Source organism: Falco rusticolus, chromosome 8 (genome assembly GCF_015220075.1).
Source record: "Falco rusticolus isolate bFalRus1 chromosome 8, bFalRus1.pri, whole genome shotgun sequence".
NCBI classification, from domain to species: domain Eukaryota; kingdom Metazoa; phylum Chordata; class Aves; order Falconiformes; family Falconidae; genus Falco; species Falco rusticolus.
In genome coordinates, this window is record NC_051194.1 from 16,873,503 (window position 1) to 16,901,343 (window position 27,841).

General features: G+C 43.9%; 1 protein-coding gene across 1 annotated transcript in view; it reads right to left on the bottom strand.

Moving 5' to 3' along the window:
* The window catches only part of SLIT3 (slit guidance ligand 3), a 531,438-nt gene continuing 503,597 nt past the window's right edge, over positions 1-27,841 (bottom strand). Inside the window, exons 33-37 of the mRNA XM_037398361.1 lie at positions 26,311-26,441; positions 9,636-9,790; positions 6,920-7,205; positions 4,498-4,706; positions 1-3,400 (exon numbers count right to left, since the gene is read on the bottom strand). Of these exons, the coding sequence (XP_037254258.1) occupies positions 3,162-3,400; positions 4,498-4,706; positions 6,920-7,205; positions 9,636-9,790; positions 26,311-26,441 (1,020 nt within the window). The 3' untranslated portion in view covers positions 1-3,161. The remainder of the gene's footprint in view (positions 3,401-4,497; positions 4,707-6,919; positions 7,206-9,635; positions 9,791-26,310; positions 26,442-27,841) is intronic.

Genomic DNA, 27,841 nt, shown 5'->3' on the forward strand with positions numbered 1-27,841 from the left:
TTACAATCTTCCATAACCCAACAATTTATTTAAACTTACATCACAATGAGAATCTATTAATAAAATACATCAGTTCACACCAGTCTGCATTGCCATTTTTTAAGGGTAGGCATCTTTCTTCACTTTATATTAAAACTTTATAGAGGTAAAAACTACTGCATTGTACCCGCGGTTCTTGAAATTTATTGTAACATTAGGCAGGTTACAGAGGAACTTTCAGAGCTAATTACACTTCAGTTTACCTCACATTTTTGGCACATCTGAATGCTTTTTATTTTCTTCTTAACATAAAATAATTCTATAGCAAGTCAGAGAATCATTGACATAAAGCATCACTATCCAATGGCAAGTGCTGCCTAAAAGCGTACAAAAATTGCATCATTTGGTTACAAAATAGATATTCTTAGTTCTTTATCCCAGCGCTTAACAATGAAGTGCCATGACAGAAAAGGGCCAGGAACAGGGCCAGCCTCGCTGAGCTGTTGCTGGTCACTTTGCTGCAAGGCTTTGCTTAAATAAATCCCAGAGTGATGTGTTAATAAGATGTTGATGGCTTTGCCCGGCCAGTCAAAATCATTCCTTTTAAAGCACCCTCCAGCAGGTGCGAGGCTACGAGTAAATGTCACCTTCTCTCTCACACACGTTGCTGCTCAAGGGACAACGTGAACACTGCTTTGGGTGTTGTTCAAGAGCGGCCGTGTTTCTGCAGGCCTTGACAGTTCACTGGTACAAATTGTGCAGTAGAGCACACAGAGGGCTTGCAAGCCACTGCTTGGTCTGGATCTCTTCCGCCTGGCACCATAGCAGCTGCTTCTTCAGAAATTAAAGTGTTTTAAGCAGGAATGAAATATTAACGATAGTGGTGTGCCAGGCGCATATTTGCACAAGTCTCTTTGTGCAGTTAGTTGCGTGGATTTTTAAAACCTGTAGGTTGTGGATTTGGGTGATTTTGGTTGCACACTGCAAACACCAGCTGCTCCGAGCTTCTGATGTGATATCCAAAATAAAGAGCAGTTCACAGTACTTGCAACTAGCATTAGTTTTTCCCTGGCTCTTGAGCTGTACAGTTTCAATCAGTTTGGTACATTTAACTAGCAATTGTTTTATGTTTCACTGATCGCAGGCTCCACAAACTGATACTTATTTTGTGGGACGGCATTATATTGGCAATGTCCCTTCTGCTCAAGTTGCTCTGGAAGTAACAAAGAAATACGAATGAACTGCTGCAGTTAAGGAGAGATTGATGTAGCAGAATGCTAAGCATGTTGGAGCCTCCCGGTTGCACGATGGCTAGATGGTCACTTATCTTTAACGGGAAGCAAACATTTATGCTTGTCATGGCAGGGCTGCGTTCTGTGTAGCTTTCCCAAGCCCCAGTCAACAGCCCTGTTTGCTTGATTCCGCTTTCCTACTCACCCTTTGCCGAAGCGCCTGATCCGGAATCTTTTTTGTGAGACCAATGAGCATTCTCAAAAGGAGCTTACAGCTGCTAGGAATCATCTCTGGCTACCTCTCTTAAAGAAAGAGGAATTGAAGAAAGGACCATAGTACTTGCTATTGTAGGGAAAGAAAGAAGTTATGCTGATAATGGAATGCTTGATGGGGATGTTTGGAATAGAACAGTAAGAGAAAATTCAAGGTATCCACGGTGCTTTTTGCATGTACTTACTGACCCTGAAAGGCAGCCCTGCCAAAAACCCTCCAAAAATCAAACTCGCTCCCAGAGTCAATTTTTGCCTCACATTCACAGTGAGAATTTATCCCTGCATTGATTTCCATTTCCTGTTCAGCGCTTGCTCTGAACACAGCTCAAGTTAACGGGAGTCCTTTGGGAGACACAAGTGTAGGATACAAAGCAGTGCAGAGGGAAAAGCTTTGGCTGATTTGGTCAATCTGCACCGAACGTCAGAACAGGACAGGATGGAGCTGTGATGGCTCTCCTTGTGCAGAGAAAAGAGTGCTGCTAAGGTGGACAAATGTCGGCTGAACACCTTCACATGGATATAGTGCAACTTCTGCTCATTTAAAAAGCTGTGGAAAAGTAGCCGACTGCTCGGCACCAGCGTGTGGATGAACAGGCAGCTACAGCCCAGCTTACACCCATGGCTCAAGTGACAGTGGGAGTCAAAGCCGTTATGCTGCAGGTACGTTCTGGCACCTGCAATATTTTCGTGCGCTTTACAACCTTTGCAAGTTAAAGTGTCAAGGCGTGACAAACTATGTAGCAGTGCATTCCTTATATTTCATATACAAAAAAGGGATCAAGGCTGGGAGCAAGAAGGCACAAACTTGGGAAATAACATAGCTGAGGAGTTTACACAAAGGTACTACGTCATTTATTAGGCATTACTTAGCACTTATTTCACATTTTGCCCCCAAATTTCCCAAAGCGACATATATTTCCCCACTTCCTTTCCCTTTGTCCCCTTCTTTTGGATAAAGCTGCCTGTGCTCTATAGGTACAGTTGCTGCAGAATATAATGTGAACACAGATAAACACAACATACACAGCAGAAAATGTATTATAGTATTACAATAGTCAAATAATGTAGTTAGCCTCAAGCTACGGCAGTGTCTACGTGCTATAGGGAACCAGTTCAAGAACAGCAAGCGGAGCCACTGTACAGGAACAAAACGGCGTCGGCAGTGTTAGGCAGAGCAAGGGACCGAGGGGGAGGCTTTCTCAGGGTGCCCGAGCAGGCGAGATGGCTGTCAGCCGGGGGGATCCGCTCTCTTAGGAGACCCACCCAGAGCTTCAGAGATTTCTTCAGCCTGTATCGGTTCTGTGGCGGGTCCTTGGAACACCTTTACATTTGTTCATTGTGCATACACATAAAGTCACCCCCACACTTCTCCCGTTAGGCTATGTTTTCTTTATATATTTTTTTTTAACTTTTAACTTTTGATTTTTTTTTCTTACAACTGTTAAAAAAGTTTCATGGTAAAAATAACTCACTATATGATACATATACCCAAAGTGGTGCGATACTTTATATAATAAAAGATGAAAATAGTCACTTTCCATAATAAAAATAAGTTCTATTTTTTGCTTATTTTACAATATACTTAATAATTTTCTTCTTCTTCACTCTGAAAGTAAATAGGTCCCATTTTGATAGCGCTTCTGAGTCGATTAAAGTGGCAAGAGACTGGAGAATGGCTTATAAGCATTTCGAGCAGCCGCATTCCACGTGTCTCTCCAGTTCTTCCGTGAAGGTGGAGCCATCCACGCATTGGAAGAAGTATTTCCGCCTTTTGCTCCGGAGAGGAACGCAGCACTGCCCGTTGCCACAGCTGCCGCGGCATTCCAGGCGGGGTACTTTGGAGGCAGTGGCACACGACGTGTAGCCCTGCTGCTTACGGACTACTTCTCGAATTATGTCTCCTTGGCAGAGGTTCTCTGGTAAGACAACAGAGACGTAAAGGAAAAAAAAAAAATGTGGTAACTATTTTGCCAGATATTCCCCAAATGCCAGTGATCAGCCCTGTACTTGTATGATATTCAAGGCAAACAGATGGCATGAGAAGGACCTTAATCTTTTACTGCTTTGTACCTGCCATCAAAACAGAGCTTGTGTTACACAAATGTGTAATATCCGCCACAAGGCAGAGGCCAAGCAGGCCTGCTGGCTTTGATCAGCAGTTCTGGAAGTGCTTTAATGAATGCTGAGTGTTGAATCCTGCAACACTCCTGCAAAATATGAATTACTTTTACTGTGTCTGCTTCCCAGGATCAAAGGTCAGGCTGCTCTGCATGGCATTAGCAATCTGGGATACCTGCACGTGTCTGTGCTGTTCTGCAGTCACTCTGAAGCAGCCAGATACACTCTGGTGAGGCTGTATATGTGTGTAATTCGGAAAGTCTGTGATTCATTCACAGGAAAGGCACAACCTAAATAAAAATCATACAAGCCAGCTCCTTCCTTCTGTACAGCAACAAAAAAAGGCAGAAGGGATGAAATTAGACCTCACTGAGTTTCCAGCCAGTCTTTTGAGGTCAGGGCGGAAGGATTGGGCCCCTGCCCTAGCAGGCAAGTCCAGCATGATCTGTGGGATTCCCCAGGAAACCTGCCCAGCTGCATCAGAGGGAGCAAGCTGAGAATCTTTACAGCCACTTCAGATGAGCAGTACCTCCTTGGTTTGCAGGGTGGGACCTCCTTTCCCAGCACTGCAATTAACAGATTATGGCTTGCTCACGGTAAACCTTGCAACAACTTCTCCTTTAAGCATCCCATCACAAGCCTGGGAGCAGCAAACCTTACGGATTCAGGAGACAGAGAAAACTCTGCTGCACGTGTCCCCTTTTCTGTATGTTTGGATAATAGCTAGCTAGCTGTCGTGTGGTTTGTTTCTCCTCCCTGTATTGCTCTGTAGAGGCTGACTTAGCTTTATCTTCTACTATTTGCCATTTACCCCCAAATACAGGTCACATGGAAGAGACATCAAAACAAAGGTGTAAACTAGCAGACCAGCATCCTGGGCCCCAGCCAAGCGTACCTCTGTCACAATGTTCTCCGCTATAGTTAGGATCGCATTCGCAGTAGGGTTCCCCATGCTCGGAGATTTTACACTGCCCATGATTGCATTTCAAAATCCTGCAGGGATTTGAGGAATTGTTCTTCTTGTCACAATACATGCCGGTGTAGCCCTCCATGCACTTACAGGTGTAAGCCACATTGGCCACCATGCACTTGCCATGCAGACACCTGGAGAAAAACGAAGCATTTAGAGCTGGACTGTGTTCGACGTGAAAGTTCCCTTTCCCCAGGCACATTTCGTTTTGGCACTTCTGCCCATTATTTCCAGGATACTAACCCTAAACCCAGCAGTTCAGTGTCAAATGCTCTGAAGAAACTGAGTTTTTGGTGAGTGCTGGATAATGTTCAGAGAATACATTTAGAATTTGCGATCCTAAGTGATCTCTTTGGAAAACATTAGGCTCCTCCCTGAGCATGGACCAACACTTGGCATCCACACAAGACAGCTCACATTTACAGCATCAGCACATGGAACTAAGTGCCAACAATCAAGCTGCACGCCCAGGCTTCCTTAGCAGAATTACTCTACAAATAATACCAGGTGATGAAAACTTGTGTGATAAATGAAGGTGTTTGTGGAAAAGTTATGCACAGACTTATTGACAGGCAGCTGTAGTTGGGTTCACTGGCTCGTGGCCTGCAGTGAGCTTTGGTATTTTCTGAGGAGTACCACAGGGAGTGGTGTTGATCCTTAGCAAGTTCTCTGACACTATCCCTACTGCTGGGACAGGGACAGGGTTGAAATAGACTGATGACAGGCAAGAAAGCAACACTGTCCAGCCAAGGAAAAACTGCTTAGGGATTATAAACCTTTGCTATATCAGGTCCTACTTGGCATAAACCCACGTCTTTCTCTTATTTTTATTCATTTTCTTTCTGGTACTTTAAAGTTGTTCCCTGCTTATGTTGAATCCTTGTAATTTTATTTTTAAGCTTTGAACTAAAACCCATAAATAATAAAAGCAGTTTCAGTCAGGTCAAGATATGCAAAATACTGTAAGAAAGGGAGTTACAGTCTAGATGAAGCAGTATTTTCTGCCCCACTAACTACAGCTGTGCTTGGTGACTCCTGTTATCATCAACTACCTGCTCTTTATGCTTTTCCTCGCTGAGATTCATCTGTGCGTGTTGAAGCAGACACCTGCCAGAAGGCCACCATAATCCCCTGGACACAAAGGGCCTGGCTTTAAGGAGGCAACTCCAAAAGTGAATTAATGAAAGGTGGGACAGTACGCCAGCATCAAAAATATGCTTAGCTACCTTCCTTAGCAAGCGGGCTGCGCTCAAGATTGCATCACCCTCCTTAGACTATGAGAGAAACAATCCCTCATCATGTAAACATCTGGAACTCCCTTATTTTTCTCTGTCCAACCATAACAGCTTCATGTTGATGTTGGAAATTCAAGGAAACATTTGGGTCTCTGAGTGTTTCTTCACTTGGGTCTTCATACCTTTGGTCTGTAAACTCTCAGGTGCTTCTCAACACCTTCCAGCGTTCAGTACTTTGCAGAATTAGACCCAGAAGCAAGTTTAAAATGGTACCTCTGCCAAGTTAAATTTCTGCCCTTCAGAGAGTGATTATTCACTGTGTCAATTTACCTGTCAAAAGTATGTGCTTGTGGAAAGCCCCTTCCACAGACAGAAAAACCAAAGTAGCTTCTAAAACAAAAGTACTTCCATCTGCTCATGAAACAGCACCAAATTATGCAGACTGCTGGTCTGCGTTGGACTGTTTCCTTGTGTACTTGCCATCAGCAAGCTATTTATCCACTGTTTCTGATAGAGATGTGGTTATTGAGCCTTTGAACTGTGAGTGCTTTACACTCATGCTCCCTTCGCGTGCAACTTTATGCTATCCTTTAAACTTGCACTTTAAAGGGGTGTTTCGGAATGTAATATTTAAGTCATCTATTGGGGAAATTTAAAACTGTTCACATCGGTGTGCATAACGGTCTTCAGGGAGTCAGTTTGAATACTGGGTCCAATGCTGCTGTGGGCATATCCCTAAAATGCGTACGTCCTGCTCACAGGCAGCTCTGCTTTGCTCTGGGTAAGTGCAGGCACTCACCACCTCAGAGGTAAGCCATACCCGTTAACAGGAGTTTTCATATTTTAATGTGTAGAGTCACAGCTGAAAGTATGACCTGCAGTATCAACACCATAGCTCCTCCAGAACAAAGACCTCATTTGGAGAGCGAGCAACATCAGAACAAGGAGTGGAATTTGAGAGTTGCCATGGATGCTGACTCATGACTGTCAATAATTTTGTGTGGGAGCCCAGCACCTCCAAAAATAGTCAGATGTGGTTTTACAAGATGAAATGTGAAATATGCATTAGCTCTAAAGCTTCCACCCTCCCACCAGCATTCGTTTGAGCTTACTTGTGGTTAAGACATGGGTCTCCCATTTCCTGGTCACACAGGGGGCCCGTCCAGCCTGGGTGACATTCACAAATCACACTTGTTTTCTCCAGGGACCGGCAAATACCGTGCTTGCAGATGTTACAGGATTTGCAGCCAGGAAGGACTCCTAGTGACTGCTGTGGTAAATCCTTGAAATCCTGCAGCTCGTTATTGATGCGGACGTCGTGAATACATCCATGAAAACCGTTTGGTGTCTTATCTGCACCCTGGCGCAGTGAAGATAATCCAGTAGAGGTCGGGATCCCTTCAGATAAAACCAAAAAGGGAAGGTTTACTCACAGTTACAATGATAATACATAAATTATAATTGCTAATGTTTCTTTTGTCACAGCCCCTTATAATCTTTAAAGAATTAATTTACATAGGACCTTTGTGAGGCAGCACAGTCTCATTGTCCTCATTCTGGAAACGGAAAGAAACAAAAATAAAATCACTTGCTCAAGCTTACGTAAGAGGTATATGACAAAAATAACCCCACCAAAACCCAACCAGTGTTTTTTCTTTTTGGCTGATGACCATGTATTTTTGATGACCTCAGATGATGCTCCTCCTGTCTATAGTCTAATAGCAATTATCCTTCTGAGAGGTTTAAGAATATCTTTACTTGCCAGCAGGTAGCTACCACCTCTGGGAACCAGCAAGATAGTTAGGCGCTACTAGATCACAGTGTTAGGACAGGGAGTGGTAGCAGTGCACTCCATCAAAACCAATGCAGAAGAACTCTAGAGACAGGGAACAGCAGTTCAGGAGGCCAGGCCAAGTCTTTGTGGCGAGTACCTTCCACCTTGTTCAAGCGCTCGGAAGAGTTCATACGCTCAGATGGCCAGCAGATTCTTTTGGATGTTGTGTTATACCCTCCCCACTGACATCTGCTTGGGCTGTACAGCTGGTAGCATAGGCAAGTGCTTCCATTTTCAGCTGTGTAAGGCCTCTGAATTTGCTATCCATAAGTAACTCCACCGTTAAAGATGGTCTTAAAACAAAACCAGCATCTTTGTTTAACGGTGCATTAGGAGGAAAGTTGCTAGACCAGGTGATGTAGTTGGAGAGATGGACAAAAATTGTGGGCACATGAAGGCTCAGGTCTATCTTAAAGCTTAGTGCAGGTTAGGAACAATTGCTCTGGGACGATTTAATCAATTACTCTAACTAAACAGTCTGCAGTGGAAGGGCAACTGGCATCCATGGGAATGCTATGTGCAGAGACACGGGATGTGCAGAACAGTGAAGGTTTAGAAAGAAGCAAGAAGAATTTTAATGGGCAATAAAAAAAGTCTCCTCTGAGCCCATGCCTTCTGGTATTCAATAGTCCTTCGTTCAGGTCTCAGGTTTGTCCTGTGAATGCTGTTTTGTAGGTACCTTTTGAGAATTAGTATTGATCCACAATGCTCATCCATTAACAACTTTTCCATGTGATTACTTCCCAAGCTCCCTGTGTATAAATTGCTGTGGGGTTGGTATCTTTTATGCTGTGCTAGAGGGAGAAATTGTGATGTCCTCACCAGCAGATTATCTTTGATGTGTAATGCTCTTTAATAGTCTGTGACATTCTTAATAGGAGCCAATTATAAAAGTTCAGCTCTGTACAAAGCAAGATTAGCCAGTTTTCTGATTTACAAGGGCAATATTCAGGGTTCTTTTAGAAAAGTGTTATCAAAGGGAATTATTTACAAAAGGCTTGACCAGCACCAAGTGAAGTTAAGAGTTTCTACTATTGGCTTCAATGATCTTGTTAGAAAAAGCTCAAAGACTTTCAAAGTCTATTATTGTTCTGCTGACTTTTGTATTTAGAATAGGCTGAGTAAAAATTCAAGAACTCTGTGTCACTGAAAGGGACAGATTTCAACATTCAGTCCAGAATAGAGCTGAGGGCGGTTCTGGCAAAAACAAATCTGTTGGGTAGAGTACAGCCTTCATTCTGTCTCTCATATCCAGACACCTAATTAGCAGGATACTCATTATTCTGGGCATCTGTACCCCACACCATTTATCCCCTCCTTCTCCCAAAATTCACTACTGAATGTGAAAAAACTTCTTAACTGAAGTTTGGTCAATTTTAATATCTTTCTAATACTGAAGCTCTGGCTTCAGTTTCCAATAAGAAAACTATTAGCCAAGAAGTTCTAAGTCAGCTTGTGTGTTAATATGGTTTGGATGTTTTAATCTCTGTCCCAGACCCCATACCCCTCCCCCTCTCCCCCCCATTTTTAGCATTTCCAGCAGAAATACTGCTCATTTATGGTACATTTAAACCTACTGACTATTGATTTGCTTTTTTGCTGTGACTGTGACACTTCCATTGTATTCTTCAACCATGACATTTTGGTGCCAGCCAGTTCTGAAAGCTTTAGAAATTACAAACTGATTGTTCTTGCCGTGGCTGTGTAACAAACACAGAAGCAGCCTGTGCTGTGCTGAGGTTAGCTTCCTCACTCTGGCGTGCGCGGCAGTGCTGGCCGTGCAGTGGGGTGCTAGTGGGCTGAGGCGCACGAAGCAGAAGAGCAGAGGTGTGGTTTCCCGGCTCTCTGTTGAGCAAAGCAACCTCTGGCAGAGGGGGAAGACAAACTGCTAGTCATTGCCCCCCCGGCCCTGAGAGTTCTCTCTGTAGGATGGAAGATGATTTGCTTCTGAGAACACATGTCAAAATCTCAAAGTTCAGCGCAACTCACTGTACCTCCAATGTAGAGGGGTGTATTGAGGCTGACAGAGGACTGTTTCTGGAGTTTTCCTAGACTCTTGGGAGTCCCCTTGTCCACCACCAGGTTCAGAGTTTGGTTCAGCATCATGAGTTCCACACTATGAAACTGCCCATCATTTACTGTTTCCACACTAAAAATAAAATTTTAAAAAAAAAGAGAATTAGAAGGTGATGTTAACAATGAACAGTCTCTGCTGCTGTGACATCCTATGTCCCGGTGTCACACCTTGTGAGGCACAGTTCCCATTCCATGCTCCTTTATGGTCACTGTGTTCTCAACATTTCCTCCAGCGTGAGCCTCCAAGGCACAAATTTAAACACTGCTGATGCCTGTGCAGGCAGTACCTACACATATATGACACTCGACAAGACAGCTAAGCAGGGTAGTGCTACTGTAGTTGTGTTTCCCAGGGCAGAAAAGCAAGGGCGTAGTTACATGATAGATTTGCTTTGGTGACAAAAATTTTAAACCCCCCATTCCGTGCTCTCTGCAGCTTGCAGCCCCTCTGTCACACTGCTTGATGCTTATGTTGCAAGCCAGATCACTGAAATGATTTCTTCTTGTATGGTTAGTTTAAACTCGAATTATTTCACAGGGCAGGGAGGGACTGCAGTTTGGGGTAAGAGACAGCAGGGGCCTCTGAAACCAGCATTTCCTCACAGCAGAAGTATCTTGTAGCTACATGCTGAGGCATGAGGACAGGCTGAGTTTCTCAAAGCCAGAGAATAAGTTCAGGAGTTTTTGGCTTACAAACGACTGGGGTACTTTGCTCGACACAATACAGTCCTACCTGAACGCAAGGAAAACTGACACATTGCTACTCCTCTTTGAGAAGCACTTACGTGTTGATTGAGGCTTGAGAATAAGGCAGCAGGAATTTTGGGGGTGGACAGGGAGCAGGTAGCTATCTGAGCAGTCAAGATATTAAATGCACCATGTATTTATTGCTCATGTGTTTTTAACACTGATTTTTCAAATGCATGAAGCCAGATAACTTAACAGCTCTTTGCTAGTCTGCACCACACACAATCTTCACCTTCAGCTCAGTCTCCCAAAAATAAAAAGGTGCAGTCATACAATTCAATTTGGATCACACCATCACTTTTTATTTTCAGGGCAGCTTCAGTTCTCAAGGCTTTATGCTGCATGTCGAAATTCTCTAAAATGGCCCAATACCTTCATGCACTCCTAAAAGCAAGGAGGGACAAGGGTGGGATTACCTGCTCTCGAGCAAAGAGGGTTTCAAATTAGGCTGGTAGTTATAGACGTGATGGGACCTTTCCACGGCTGTAGATGTAATTAAATGGTACAGCCTCTGTTCCACATGCATGCAAACACCCGTGCATAATGAGAATCTAATAGCAGTAGTGGTTACAGCTGAAATTAGACTGCGGGCTGTGTAAACTGCCCACATGCACAGTGTTGCCAACACATCTTAAGCTTGGCCTGCAAGCACCCTTTTCCAAATTCCTGCTGGCAGGATTGCTGGCTGGGTAGTGGTTCTGTTACGTACGGATAAAGACAGGAAACATCAACTGTGGGATTTAGGCATCTTGAGATACTGCTTAGCCAACAACCTGGATCTGCGATTGCTACACAAGTGGTAAATACCGTATTAAAATGTAAAAGGTTAGTTTTAAGAATGGGTTTCTGCTCATTCAAATGGCCCATAAGCTCAGCATCCTCTCTCAGCAAGTTACAAAGTCACAGGTCAGATTCCTTTCAGGTGTTTTGTAAAGCCACAATGTAGATGTCTGAGCTATTTAGCCAGGTTTTCTTTATCATCAGTGGAGAGGAAGAGGCACACTTAAGAAGTGACTCATCTCTAAGGATGAATCACCTTTTAGATGTGTCCACCTCTCAACCTGGATGACGTGCTGCCCATCTTTAGCAGCCAGTCCTGCATAACTGATGTGTAAGGCCCTTGTAGCATAGAAATTGGACCCCAACTTCAGACATAAATTACTTGACTTGGAAATTACCAGAATTCAGTTGTCCCTGGAAGAAGTTTCATTTTTATAGTGTTTTACAGTAGAGCTGACATAACCAATTATACATGAACAATGTCAGGCAGAAAGTCAGCACTGCAGGCGTTTCTGAGGATGTGCTTGTTTAAGAAGAGCACACCGCTGTTTCCAAACTGAGCTAACGTGCCTCTGCCGTGCTGCTGTCCCCACAGGTTTTGGGGATTGATCACGAACACATATGCCTTTAGAAGTTCATGTAAGATTACATGGACCTTAAAATGACAGCAGTATATGAGCACCTTTACTGCGTGGCTTTACATAAAGATGAGGTAAGTTAGTTCTGCCACAGAATGGCTCCTGGGAAAGCTCTGCTGGCTGAACCGCTCATTCTGGACCTGCATGAAAGTGGCTGGGTTCCAGTTTGTGCCCATCCTCAGGTTGGCGAGAGCACCCCGGGGAGCCAGGTCTCAAGAACCTGGAGCTGATGACACTGTTTGAAATGGTTTTAAGAAAAAAACCATAAAGGCTTGACATTGTCCAAAAATCCAGATCCAGTTGATCCAGTAGATGTTCTGGCTCAAAATACTGTTACGTCAGGGCCATTGCAAGGGCAGCGAGCGGCGTGTCTGGGGTAAGAGGCTGAGGGCTTACGCTACACTCACTGCTGAAGGTGATGCAGTATGTGCATCTCAGAAAAGCAAGCCTATCACCACGGTACCCGAGTCCGCTGTATTGGGGCCCACACCTCTAGCAGACTCCTTTACGGATTACCAAAAATAAGTTTGAAAACAGCTGGTTTAAACTTTCTGTTCAGATATTCTTGATTTCTGCTAAGTATCTGCCACATTACAAGAAACAGCTGTGTTACAGCAATGTGCCGTCTGGGTGATCCCTCTGTACTCCCTGCATATCTAGCTGTTGTGTTGCAATGCTTAATTTGTATGGGTAAAGTGCTTAGACTTCCAGCTGAAAGGTGCAAGATAAATAGAAATGCATATTTGTAATTGTTAGCGGGTGCAGAAGTGCCAATGAAAAGAAGAAGTATAGCCAAACCCTGTCAGCTCTGAGAGCTGAGTATTGAGGTGGGATGGATGGCTGTGTGACAGGGAACCCTTCCCTGGTGGGATCAATATCTGAAGCTCACACACAAAACTAAATCGTTATCTGAAGAAGGCCAAGCTATGACCATTTGTCAGAGGACAACATTATCGCATCTGGCAGGGCTGGCTCTTCCCTGGGCCAGGATTTCGCAGGCATTAATCACCTACTCCTCCACTGCGTGTGCTCCTTCCAGACAGCGCCTTGACTAGCAGGCAAAGTCAGTGTGTCCTGGCGATTGAAGCAGCCACCCCAGATGGTGCTCACACCTTTCAGCATACCCAGGGCTGGGTTTTTTTCTGGAAAGGGAGTGAGAGGTCCCTTATTGTAGGTATGTGTGGATGAGTAATCCTCAGTTCTAACTCTTTCACTTTTAAACTTGGAATTAAAATGCTCCATGCCTGGGCTTTGAGAAACAAAGTAATGTACAGTCATCACCCAACACTGCAGTTTTGTAAAAGCAGATAAAGTCAAAAGAGGGAAAGCACTCATTTTCTTTTACAGAAGACACAAACATATGATAGAAAAGCTGACTGTGGACAGCTGGGATGGCAGAAAATCCCTGGCCAGGAGGTACTTGTGTTAAAGTACTTATTGCTGCTGCTGACAGAAAGACGTTAAGATGCCTTTGGATACTGGGAGAGATGGAGACAGCACTGGGGGAGAAACCAGCAGTGAGAGAAATGCTCATGAACTCTCCTCAGAGCCTCTTACGCAGCCGGGCCTTTAGGAGACTCAGCAATCGTCTGAGACAGCTGGAGACAGTGGCTTGGCTGGAGATGAAGGGAAGCAAGCCACAGGCGCTGAGCAGCGCATCACAACGCAGCTCGCAGCACAAACTTGCTGCGCTCGGCTTTTTTTCAAGGGGCCTCTTCTTGACCCAGCTCTCTGCAAGGGTTTTATTAAAATCTTAATTGAATTCTTATTGGGGATCAGGTGGCCTTACCGAGCTCTTCCTTCTGAAACAGCCTGCGGTACGTAAATACCTGCCCCGGAGTCAGGGATTTACTGCGCTTCACCGGGGCCCTGCGCGGTGCCCCGGGCCGCGCCCCGCACCCGCGCCCCGCACCCTGTGCGCAGCGCTGCGGCGGGGACACCGGCCCGCCAGGCAGCGGCCCCGCACCGTGCGGGCGGGGCAGGGCGGGGCAGGGCAGCGCCGAGCCACGGCGGGGGCGGCGGGCGGGCAGCAGGGGGCGGTGCAGCACCGCCGAGCCCAGCGGGCCGGCCCGCAGCGGGCACGGATCCCTCCGCGCGGCCCCGCCCTGCTCCTCGCCCCGCGGGCACCCCGGCTGCGGGGCCGGCGGGCACCCTGGCTCCAGCGGGCACCCTGGCTCCAGCGGGCACCCTGGCTCCAGCGGGCACCCTGGCTCTGGTCCTCGGCGGGCACCCTGGCCCCAGGCCCCGGCATACCGAGTGAGAGAACCCCGCGCGCCCATACAGCAGGTTGATTTTGGCTCGCTGCTCAGAATTTATTTACTGAAACAGATCTCGGCATGTCACACACCTGCCATCTGACCTGACCAACTCCTTCGTTTCCGCGAAGATTTTCATGCTTTGCGGTTAAATCAAGCCGTACGTCTGCCCAGAGCGGGCGGAGGGGCCGGCAGGAAGGAAGGGGCCGCAGGGCTGCTCGGCCTGAGCCAGCCGCTTGTCTCAGGGGCACCAACAAACCGCCGCCCCGCTCCGGAGATTTTTTCCAAGCTATTAAAAAAGGCAGTCACGAATTTTTAGCCAACTTCCAACTGCAGTGCTTTGGGCCACCACTACTGGGTATTACATAGTTTACAATATATTCTTATTGAAGAAAGGGAGGAATTGTTTGAAGTGTAAATATTGGGAGTGCAAGCAAGGATTTTCAGGAATTTACTAATTAAACTTGTGAAAAAGTAAGCAGTAAAAGGAATCAAAATCCCCTTCAGGACCCAGGAACAGCTGCTCGTCGCCTGCTGAGGGCCCATCTCACCAGACACTCGATGGCCGGTGCTCACAGCCCCCGCAGGACCCTCACTCCAGTCCGGTTACAGCCTGCGTGCTGGGGCACCAGCTCGGTCCCCTTCCGAGAGAAGGATCTCCCACCTCAAAGCACGCTTCCTGAGGGAGAGGCAGCAGGGCAGAGCCGGGTGCCATGGGTGGCGGGGGCACTGCTGCAGGCAGCGTCGCAGTGGCAGACCCATCGGCTGCTCCGAGCCCCTGGGCACTGGGCAGGGACAGCCACCAGCCCGCGGTACCCGGCCTCTGCCTCCCCGGCAAGGGGCATGCGCTTGCTGCTCCTCACCCAGCAGCACCCCTCGCCTTTCTCCTTTGCACTCATTTTTTCACAGCCCAGGTTACGTGCCTTGCATGATCATCACTCTCATCAAGGTTACCCTCACTGAGAGCTAGCTGGCCGTGGCGTCTCATCCCATTTAGCCAAGAAACCAAAGAGGAAAATAGTATGTGTGTGAGGAGAGCCCAGCTTCCGAAGCTCGTGACAAGGCCTGGGGTCTGGCACCTTCTGTTTCCCCTGTGCGCGGGTGGGAAGCTCAGAGCTGCCCTCACAGGGAAGGGAGGCAACTAGAGAGGGCTCTATAAAAGTCATTAAAATTTCATATTGCAGGGAGCTGGCCTCATCTGTCAGAGCAATTCCAGCAAGATGAGCCAACAGACCCATTGCACAGGGCACTGTGCACACACCATGGGCATGGCCTCCCCTGAGGGCTTAGACTCCAGAACACAAAGAAATGAAGGGAAAAGGATGTGTATTAAACATAACACCCGAGGGAATATATAAAATAACTGATTTCCACTCTCATTTTTGATCTATTTCTCTTCTCCCTGCTGTATTTTCTTTCCCCACTACTCCAGCCCCAAGCACACACAGATGTTATAAACACTGACTCCCCTTGCTCTAATATCCATGAGAGATTTAGAGCTGAGCCACTATAAATATGCCAGTGAACAGAAATGCATTAAAGGATTAAAGCATTCAATTTGAACTTGTAAAATTTGGGCTTTGGGGTTAGTTTTTTTCACTGACATATAATATACCTTTGGTGTAGACAGCAGAGAACAGCAGGACAGATAACTCAAAAACCAAAATAGCTTTAAGTATCACAGCAAACCATGTCACTGAGGAAATGTATAACCATCAATTATGCAAATGAGGACATCAATTCATTAGCTACAGTCTCCAGACTTTCCTGACCTCTGTCTTAATGGGGACATGCCTCATTTGAAGCACAGAACAAAGCAAACACAAGGATGGTAAGCGACGGGGGAGTGAAGGCCATGGGGAATACTGAACTTGGATAATCTCTGAAAACATTCAAAGTAGAAGGGAATAAGTGGAAGTACATGTCCAAGAGAGCCTAAAGAGCTTACAAGACATGAGAAGAGCAGGCACCGGAGAAAAGGTACCAAAATCAAGAAACACAAGGTGAGACCTGCAGGGAACCGCACCAAGATGTTAGCAATTTGGGAGGGGTGAAACCCATTCTGTGCCAGGCTGACTTCAGGTATCAGTGCTAATGGTTTTTCACCTTTCCAAGTTACAGTTACCCCCTGCCCTTAGTTCCAGTTGTAATCAGTCCTTGGCCTAAAATAGATTTAAACTTCTCCATGGCAACAAAGGCAAAATCATAATTGGAGTAGTGTTTGTGCTACCTCTACAATAATACATCACTTCAAGCACTCTATCTTCAGAAGCCAAATAAAAACCACATGTTGAGAAAAAAAAGTATGAAAAATGCTAATGAAACACAAGACTAGGGAAATAAGAGGTGAAAGAGATATTAAAACACTCAAGTTCACTTTCAGCTTAAAATATACTCTCCTTTGTTGTGTTCAGTCCTGTTTTACATGACTCGAGCATTAGGTCTCCTAGGCTGAGAGCACTGACAGTAAGATTTTTTTCCTTGATACCTCCATTTTCATTTGCTTGGTTTTATACCTTTTCTCCTACTTACAACTCTGTAGACCACCCAAATAAACCATCTTTCTCTTCTTGGTGTTTACAGCCCTTAAACACTGGCAGCTGATTACCATATCTCCCTTAATGATCGTTTGGCCAGGCTATGCATATCTAATTTCCAGTCATAATTCAATTCCTGCAGCACCCCTGCCAACAGTGAAAGTTATTGTATTACAGACCTTCTAAAGGAAAAGCAAGAACCTTTTTTACACCACTACAACATGCAATTAACACAATGCTGACCTCTTTCCCTATATTATTCGTAAAAGGGTCAGATTCACGGCCAGGGTAAACACCCCTTGTTTGCAGCAGATTCTCACAGTGCCCCTGACATGGGCAAGAGGTCTGACACCTCCCTCCGACCCCACTGTCCAGGAGTGAAGCTGCGCTGCTCTCCTGCAGTATCATCATGTCTCTGCAGAGCTGAATACTTCATTCTGCTGAGAACTTGTTAAATGCAAGCGTAATGGCAGTAAAACCAGCCTGAATGAACTCTTCAAGTCCAAGGCCTCTCCTGAGTGACGGATCACAGTGTTCCTGCCTCCCCATCTTACTCCACCAGAACAATTTTGCACATCACGGCACACAGTGTATCGCCGTGCAATGAGCTATTGCATCTCAGTGTCTTTACTGTAACATGCATCACATAAAATAAAAAACCCAGTAAATACAGAGTATAAAACCAATCACATATAGATTCTGCAATGCTGGCAGGACTCATTAAATCAGATAGCCTTAAAGAAAATGGCACTGCAAACAGCCCAGAGGAAGGCAGTTGCTGGCAGAGCAGCGAGTGCCATGTCCTGCCCAGCACAGGGGTGGTGCTGGTGTACGGCTGGGTGGCACACACCAGCACGTGCTGCAGCACAGCCCCCTGCCCCACCAGGGCTAGGAACAGAACAGGGTTCTGGAGTTCTCTTTTTAGCATGAGCATCAAACACTATTGAATGCAGCTCTGCCATTTAACTGGGTATCAAATCTCACGTTCTGATGAGGAAATCCATCAAGTGTCTTCACAGAGTCATTTCATCAGGGGGAATACTTTACACCATCTATCCCCTTTTCAGCTCTGGAAAATATGAAGGTATCTGCTATTTAGCAGCAGGGAGCACAGCCACTACAGAATGCAATTAAAAGGCTTCCAATTAGAATGACAGAGAATGATGGGTTGTATCTGAAACTGCAGGCTAAGCCCCAAGAAAAAAAAAAGAGCTGTGTCTATTTAGAAACCTGATACATGGCCAGGAAATGAAATTGTTTCCACCTCATTTGTGGCAACACACCTCCAGTTGTATGCCTCTTCTTCCACAAAAATAAACAAAATCCACTGCTCTGACAACCAGAATAGCAGCTGCCATACCCACCTTTTCCAGCAGCGCTGGGGCATGCTGGCGAACGCAGAGCTGTGGGTCACGTTTCTCTGCTGGGAAGAAGCAGTGAAATAATTGTGCACAGAACCATGCCGCACCTCTGTGATTGCTCTCGGTGCCAGCTCTGCATGCACTTCTAACAGAGGCTGTATCTATTGAATCCAGAGCCTGGCGCTTGGTATAAATGGGATATAAATCCATCACACATGGTACACATCTAAACTTTGTGTTAGTCATCATGTTTACAAGAAATTTACAGGCAGAAAAAACCCCCACTATGTTATATTAGCTTTGCCTTACAACATGCAAAACCCTCACAGTTCAAGACATGAGCCAGTCATTAGCACATAGGAAGTTTATAAAGTCATTTTGACTACGATTAGATTTATTGCAGCATTGTCTATTATGAGCATATTTCAACCTTCCTCTGGTGTAATCAGTATTAACCAACTCTGGCAATATACTGCTGGACCAATGACCTGAAAATACCATTTAAAATCCATCCGCACACCTTTCTTCCAGTTACTCGCTGGAAACAGAGTGCAGAACAAGAGTGTGTTTCCAACATACACCAAACTGATTGCTCAGAAGGTGGACTAACTTTAGCACTAATTTATGAGGGCTTGGGAGCTGCCAGGACCACTCTCATGGTTTCACTGATGCTCTCACTAGAAGAAACAGTAAGACCATGTTATGGACAGCCAAATGACTAAATCAGGTTATCTGCTGGGGTGGAAGAAATAGTTATTTCAGAATTACTTTTGGTTTGGCTGGGCATTTTTAAGGTTTGAACTGAACTGGCTAAATCTCAACGCAACTACTAAATTTAACAAACAGGTGAAAACCTTAATTTATAATGTCAGTTTCTTTTTTTCCAGCAGCAACTTTCTTTTGATGGTAGAGCTGTATTAGTCACAGTCAAATCACTGTAGAGAACAACTTTTAGTTTCACCATTAATTTTTACATAAACCCAAGACTACTTTGAACATGAAAACCAATAATATCTGCAAGGTGCTGAACTACTTCTAGAGCTCAGCAAACTTCTAAGCGCAAACATCTTCCTTCTTGATGCTCTTGAAAATCCTTAATGGTATTAACTGAATGGTTAGCACTTTCTACTGTAAAATGTTGTAACTGTGAAGGATTTGCTTTCTATCTTTAGGTGTAATCCTCTGACATGTCTGATACAGTCAGGAGAGAGAGGAGCTGCATGGGGCCAATATGTCATGAAGTTAAGACTCTAAGTAGAGGCTGACCTCAGAGTATTTTAACACATTGATTTATTTTGTGTTCCCACCTGCTTTTGTTTAGTTATGCACTATCCCTATCTCATCACCTCTCATTTCTTCTTGGGATTAATGCTTGCATCTTGCTGACTTTATTACATTTTTATTATTATTCTGTGCTGAAAGAAATCAGCATTATAGTGTTATTGCACTAAAGTTCCATGTACATATGTGTCCTGCACTCCTCTGCTTTGCGTAAGTCTTCCTAAAAGGCTGCTGATCAACAAAGCAACCAGTGGGGTTGGACACAGCATATCCACTCTGGCTTCCCTCCTATCCCCTTCAGATGGGAAAGAGCTGCCAGGAGGTAGAGGTGGAGCTGTGCAGAGGAGAAGTACACAGTGACTAAAGTAACAGGGTACAGACCAGCTAATGGGTGTCTGTTTTAGAAAATAACAAATCAAATTGCTTAACAAAATACATAGACTAGTGACAATTCACTCGTATGCTGTCCGTGCATTAAAGCCAGCACAGTCTGCTTAAAAAGTGATTTGGGAGGAGGAGGAGGACTGTCTTCTGCCACCTGCTTGAAGTTGATTTGGGTCTGCAGTAGTATTGTGATTTTTTCAAACAACAATGATAAAGGTGACAGTGATGGTGTGGATGGCCACATTCCCGATGAAAAGGATACAAATAACATCTCTGCTTTAACTTCGAGGGGTCACAATACAAGTTAATTCGAAGAATGAGTTAAAATGGCAGAAACCCTTTATGGCAGGGGAGCAGCTACTGTGTTTATTGCTTTCACAGACTGTGGCATAAGTTCTTCAAACTTCAGTGGTGCATGCTCAGGGGGAGCCAAAGCCAAGCATGCGCCTGCCCCAGTCATGGGTTTGCGGGCAAGCCAGCAGCCTGGGCACACTGGCAGCACCTGTACGTACTGGTGCAGCCTGACCTCAGTTGACAGGGGACATATGAGTGTCACTCAGACTGATAGCCCCAGATTTTGGGCCCTGAAGGTGGTGACCTGGGAGTCCGCAAATGTAACTTCTATTGCTGTCACTACTACCGGGCAAGTGGCTTTAGATAACCTGTTTAGATAACCTGTGTTCCCCTACCTGGAACACAGACACACCGATGCTGACTTGCTTTGTGAAAGGTTTTGCCACCTTCTGATAAAACATCTTACCCTGAAGCACCCTACACATAGGTATAAGGTTAGAAATAAGGCTGTGGGTTTGCAGCGCAGTGTTTCTGGGTACTCAGCTATTACGCTAAAGAGAATGAGCAGGGCAGAGGTGAGGAGAGAGGGGAGAGATGAGGAACTATCATTCTTGCAAGAGATACTTGCAAGAGATTTACAAAGAAAAAACTTTAATTCAGCTTAACAAAGTTTTGCCTGCTAAGTCCTCAGGCAGCCTAAAAGACAAACCTTTACCCTTCTTAAACTTCATCTCAACAGAAGGAAGTTTCTAAATTTCATGAAAACACATACTTGATTCCGAAAAATAATGACAAAAGTTAGATGATATTTTAAGGTCTTGGCCTTACATTTTCACACAAAAATCCAAGAAAAACTAGGGAAATGCAATGTCTGTAGTTTGACAAGAACTCACACACTTGTCTTTTTTGTCCTATTTAAATACACCAGAGCCTTTTATAAGGCAAAAAATAATTCATCTGTCCTTCACCTTGCCTCATGCAAGATGTATAAGTACATTCAAATTTTACAACTTTTACTGTGCAGGTCAGAGATTAATACTGGGTCCCTTCATTATATTTGATGCAAAACCCCTAAGGAGTACCTGAAAAAATAAGTGTGTGTGACAGAGAGAATAAAATGAATTGCAAATATGCAGAATTGTTAGGAGCTCAGTGATGTCTCACAGGAATCTCTGAAAAACAGTTTGTGCAGAGCCCATCCAGAAGTATCAAACAGCAATCCCACCAAGGACAGGCACAGCACAGGCTGCAGACTTGGCAGGTGTTAGGAAGAAAAGGACCAGTCATGTAGTGAGCTCTGCAAAGAGACTTTTGGTAAAAACTGAGTTTGACAAGCTCTAATAATGTTCCTAAGAATAATTAATGCTTTCACTCCTCCAGCACATTCCTCCCTAGAAGGCAGTGAATTAATGGTGAAGCCTCACCGGCTTTTTTGCAGATAAGCAATTGCAGCTAAAGAGAATCAGTTACACAAAAATCCCATCTCCCATATCTTTGGAAGATGTGGAAATTCTTCCATCACCAAAGCAACTGTTCAACCTCAGCACCAGAAGAGTGGAGAGAAGTCTATGAAATGTCAGTAGAGGACCAAAGTCCTTGAGCACTACTAAGTTCAATTTGGGAGCGCCATGGCCAGGAACCTGTTTTTGGACGATGGGTGCCAGTAGCCACCCGGGCTGCTCCCCAGGCCCCGCCACGGGCAGAGGCTGTGTTGGTGGAATGGCACAGGCAGTCTGCAGATGCTGCTGGGGTACAAGCCTTGTGCTGCTCCACAGCCTGGAGGGAGAAGGAAGCTCACCCTTTGGTGACCCGCAGCACATTTCTGAAACACTTTTTTCTGGGTTTTTTTTGTGCATTTCTGTACTTTGTGTGCACAGACAACCAGATTTAATTTGTCATCCCACAGTCATCACATAAGAGGCAGATACAGTAAGAATTTAAGCTCCCTGATTTCAGGCCTTTTGCTTTAACCACAAGAACATCCATCTATGCTATGCAGGAATAAGCCAAACCATGAGAACTGCATGATACAATCTATGAGAAATACCTCTAATAATGTAGCATTTTTGAAAACAGATTCTGAAATGATACTTTTAAAAGGAATTATAACGTAATCTGGGTGTAGGCTCTCCAGAAAGACAAATACAATTAATTCTTTTCCTAACTGCATCCTTTTTCACTGCTGTCAGGAAGCCTGCGTGAAAACATGATTTTACACCAATGACGCCTGCATCTTGCCCTTTACAAGGTATGACAGTCTGTATGCAACATGGCAATCTGGGAACTCTGGAGGGAATTACATCAGTAGTACATGTCAAATTTCTATTTTCCATTTCTATTAGGAAGGATTAATTTAGCATCCAGATCAATATGACTGCATAGTAGCATAAAACTTACCAGAAAAAAAAATAATTACAAGTAAGATCTTATCTCTAGTTCAAGGAACAGATGTAGGAAAAAAGGCTGAAAATAGGAAGTCTCCCTATAGAGTACAGTTACACAGATACCAGTATCAATGGCTGAATGCTGAAACTGCAGAATTTTTAAAATTTATTAATTCAAAACTTTCAGTGATTAGAGCATGGTGATAACTAAAACCAGCACATTCCTCTTCAGCTGGCATATTTAAATTAAAGTAAGGTATCTGTGTAAATGATTTACTTTATTTCAAGAACTCGCCGATGGCTCTGTACTAAGGGCTGTCATGGCATTGAAGAGTAACTCTCAACAGTGCAGAAACCAGGAGGTCAATAAAGCACTCGGAAACAGATTTCTGTTCTCATTTGTGCATCTACAGAGCAATTAAATAGAATAAAAGAAGCAACAAATAGGAATCCTACTTCACAAATGGATCTTCTGTAAGGTGTTTACTATGACATCCAAGAAACTGTTACTCTGCAGCTTACAGGTGAGGAGTTCCAATAACAGACCAGTCAGCTTTTCTTTTAAAAAGGTGAGTTCAATCATTGCATATTCATGCATTAACTTGTATTTCTTTCTAACTTAACAATAAATGGCAACGCAATTTAGGTAGTCTTCCATTGGACATTTGCTGACCTTTACCTGACTAGGATGAAAGAAAAGTTCTATGTCAACTTTAACCTTTCTATCCAAACATACCACAGGAATGAATACATGTGACATAAATCTGAATGTACAGTGAGTTAATCTTGGGCTTTTCCAGGAGTCTGCAGCTCTACTTCAATCTACTCAAAGGAGCAACTAAGATATAAGAAGAGGTCCACTCCAATAGCCAGAGATGACCTACTTTCCCAGAGTACACAAAATGCTTTTGCCCGGCACGCCAGCAGTCGGGTATTATGCCACATCCTTGCCCTCTGTCTCCTACAACAGTTTTGCGAAGCAAGGCCACCCGCACAATACACTACAATAGCGAGTTCAGAGCACGCACATCACAGGGCTGGTGCAAACCTTCACCCCGGCTGTATGCTGAGGGCGAGTTGTGCAGTGTAACACACTGTGTACTTCGTCCTTCCAGCACCCTTCCGCTAAACACTATTGAAAACTACCACCAAGTACGCCTTGCTCACTGCTGGCTTCCCAACCTGCCTGACAACAGGTTTTATCTTATCCCTACAGGATATTACCTGTATTAGCCAAGTACTTTGCTAATTTTACTGTTCTGAAGTACTGTTAATAAATCTTACAGAGACTCTGACAAAGGATTACAGATAATGTGGCTTGCCAATGACTTCCCACATCCCACCATGGGAGTACCCATATTTCATAGCCAGCAAAACATCTCAGTTACAACACAGGACCAGGTCAGTTACAGATTTCCTGCAGCTGTAGCTGGCAAAGCTCCCACCAGGCAGAATTTTAAGGCCTCCTCCTCTTTTGGCAGACTCTTCTGAGGAAAAACAAGAGCCAAAGCAGTGCTCATCTCTTCCGAGAAGTGGACCCCTTTGGAGGATAGCAGCACCTGATATTGCCTGTGAAAATGAATCTAATAGTCTTTCAACAGAGCTTCTCAAAGGCAAACAGTCCACTTTTGCTGAGACTGAGATTTAAGTGAGGCATCTAAACAAGACAACAAGGAGTAGGCAACAGGGAAAGCAAACTTTTTACCAACGGCGAGGCTAAGATTTGAATGTTACAGGTGCTCCAAGTAATCCTATTTTAATGGAAAATCGTAGAAGTTGCAGAAAAGGGTTCCCCAAATTCTTAAGGTTTAGGGAAAATGCATCACATGAATCGGCTGTTCATTTCATCAAAGTGCAAGTTAGGAGACAATGCAATTAAAAGGACAGATAAAACTCATGGGAGCCAGTACCAGGTGTAAAAGGACCTTCATTTCCCTGGAGGAAGCCTCTAAAGCATCCAAAAGGTATTAGTGACACAACTAGGAAATTATGGCCAGTGCCTGAATAACGGAAATGATTGACCACTGTCCAAGCGACTAAAGGAAATGGGGTATTTTCCATTATTTGGTGTTTTCCTGTCAAAACTCGGTGCCAAACTGGAAGTCATGCCTTAGCCAAACAGAGTTTATGCTTTAGCTAAAAGTCAAACAGGATATACAGGGAGGTCAAACCAGATCCACTCACACCTTCTACCCTTAAATCCCGCGACTGTAAGGAGAGAAGCAGGTTCCCTCCCCCTTCCTCAGCCCTTAAGGAAAACAAGTCTTTTAATCTATTTAGAGGCCCTTTTTGACATTCTTTAGCTGCAGTTTTTCTCAATCAACCTAATCTCTTCCCATCAAGCTCCATGCTAATCCCATTTTGCTCCACTCCTTAAACCAATAAAAGACTAGAGTGACATTTCAGAAAGGGCATCGTATTAAGCAGCTTCTTTCCCATCTCAACAGATCACACAGTACAAAATGTAGAGAACACGCCATTAATCTTATGGTAATGAGGTGTCAGTCTGAATGGAGACCTCCTCCTTGATCAATATGAAGGGCGCAGGAATAATGAGGACACTGCTGCTTGCCATCTCTGGCAACTTTGCCAGACGGCAGCAGATCCATAAAGTGTTGTGATGATGGCAACAGCTCTCATCACCCCACCACTCTGCCCTTGACAATGCAGAGCAAGCATCCACACCGACCTGTCACCCCTTGCACTGCCCACACGTAATGAGCTTTTGCCTATGTTCTAATTATTGGCATAAAACTGTTTAACAACTTCAGCTTTGCTCAACCATGAAATCAATTAGGATTAGCAGCCACACACAGAGAAATTTTTCACACCTATCCAGCTGGTGAAAATCACTAACAAACTACTTTCATCATTCCTACAGTGGACAAGCCATTGCTTCTCCTGGTATCAAGACTGCATTGGTATTATCTAATTTGCTTTTATACAGAAAGAATTTTTTCATTTTCTTAAACAAGTCACCATTCCCCTTAAGAAAACTCAAGTTTTTACCAAGTACTGAGAAAACTTTCCATAAAAAGTACAAGGCCCATCCTGGCTGGTGATACTTGGTGGCATCTTTTCACTTGCTCTAATAGGATGCTCCTCCTTAAAGAGCAAGGTGGGCTGGGAAATCCACCTCTTCTGCATCCACAATTGCCGTGAAACTACACTGAATCCAAAAGGGCTCATGGTGGTCACAACTGCATGTTTACACAAAAAGAACTGGAGTAACAGGGCTTTAATCAGAAGGGAGTTAACCCAGGGAGAGGGCTGCTAAAGGGGCAGGGGAAGACACGAGCAGCAATTCTCTCTTTCCTAGGGAAACACCTCTGTGCATGGGTTTCACTTTTACATTTGCTTTTCTTTCTTGTGACTAATGAATAAAACCTGTGGGTCTGGCATTTCCAAGAAGTCAGGTGTCTGAAGGTCAAATTGCCCTACAACTTACCTTTGTAATCTGTGCTTTTTCATGGTTGTGTAGTTACTACTGATATAGGTAAGAGTTCTTCCAAAAGCAGTCACCCTGTAGAGGAATTCAGCCCTTCTCCTCCTATTTGACACAGTTTAATCCTGCAGTTGCACAGTCCCTGTTCTATCTTGATTCAGTAAATTAATGCTAAATATCAACATCAAAGAAAGTGATTATTTGGAACTATTTGAAGGACGACATTCACCAGAAACTAAATCTTTACAGTAGATAAGAAAGGACAACAGTATCACAGTAGGACACAGTATCACTGGCATTGCCAAGAAATGCCAATTTTTAACCATGCAGCCTCTAGCTAAGTCTTTATTCTGATTTTCTTACCTAATTACAAGAGATACCTGAAGTAAAATAAAACATCCTTCTCCCATGCACGTTTCTTAGAAAAATCCTGCCTCTCCATCTTTTTTGGAAATCAAGCTAAGCTTGGTACAGCTTAGCTCTTTACCTGTATACTGTGGTAGGTGGAGAATTCAGCGTGTCATAGATGAGCCTCACGTGTCCTTGGTACAACTCCAGAGCCAAAGGATCATTGTCTCCTTTGTATAATAAGATGCCATTGTCCTTGTCTGTTGCTACCTGTGAAACATTAATAACCAGGTGAAGTTGCTTGAGAATGATTGAAAAAGAAATAAACCTATATTAAAAATCAAACCAAAATAATGCATGCAATTCAAATATGATTTAATAAAACATATATATGAGTAACAACGAGAGCAAGAGCTATGAGACACAAAAAGGTCTTGGTGACATTGAGTGGGCTCTTATACAAACCAGTTGGCCTCCCACTAAGGGCTGCCTCCCTTGTTTCAAATGAGAACTAGTTTCCAGGAGGTGAAAGCTGCAATTTATATGATCCCTGTCAATAGACTGTTGCTGTATTTTTGGTGACACGTGAATATATTTTTCAGCTACTACACCAGCTTGAAGTTGAGGTTTAGAAAACCAGCTCTGGCAGTGGGAAGAGTGTGTGTCACAATTATAAGCAAACAAATTTCAGCAGGCTCTGATCTGTTCACAGACTCTGTGAACACAATGAAGGAAAGAAGGACCTGTCCCCACATCCAGCATAATCATGAGTTATGCACTCAATCCAAGTTATTAGCAAGTCACGCTGGTTTCAAATGGGACATTTAGAGAGTCAGGCAGAACAGAGTAGCCCTTGTCCCTCTAGCTTTGATGTACCTCAGGGAAAAATAATCTTGGAACACTAAATCAAAAAACAAGGACTCTGCTTTCCCAGTCTCCAGGTCTCAAATATCCCTATAGTACAAAAGAAGAAAAGAAAAACAACAAAAAAGAAGGGACAAAATGGGATTTTTGGATACAACCTTGCTGTTTACATTTGTATTTATTGAGATTTCTTGGTTATTCTTTTATAGTGGCTATTAAATGCCAAACTAAACAGTTAATTTAAAAATCTGTTTGCATTTATATGTATTTAAATACTATCCTTTTGCCCTTAAAAGTTTTTTTTCTTGAACACTTTTTAATAAGATTTCCTCTCTCTGTTCTCAATAATCAATGTATTCTAATTTTAATTCACTAGCGATTAATTACTGGATGCAAGAATAATATTCAGCCTGGGAAACAAGAAGTGAGAACATCATCTGCATGTGCTTTCTGTAATAATCAGTTTTATTATACAAGCTATGGCTGATGTAATGTGTTTTGTATACTTAAGAAGACAATGTCCACATTTTCAGCTTTAAAGTTGACCTATAGCATTTGGAGCCTTTGGGGAGCTGTATTTTAGAGTGCCCATATTTAAGAAATCTCTTTTGCGATATTAAATAAAAGGGGATTTTGAAGACAAACCAGAGCTTTGAATATACATGAACCAGCTTCATTTTCATGTGAACTGTATACTCAAGCTATTAAAGAAAAGACATAGTAATTAAGGATTTTTTTTTTCATTAGAATGAACTTTGCAGGAACTACCCTTTAAAAATCTATTCCTAATGTGGAAATTTGGTCCT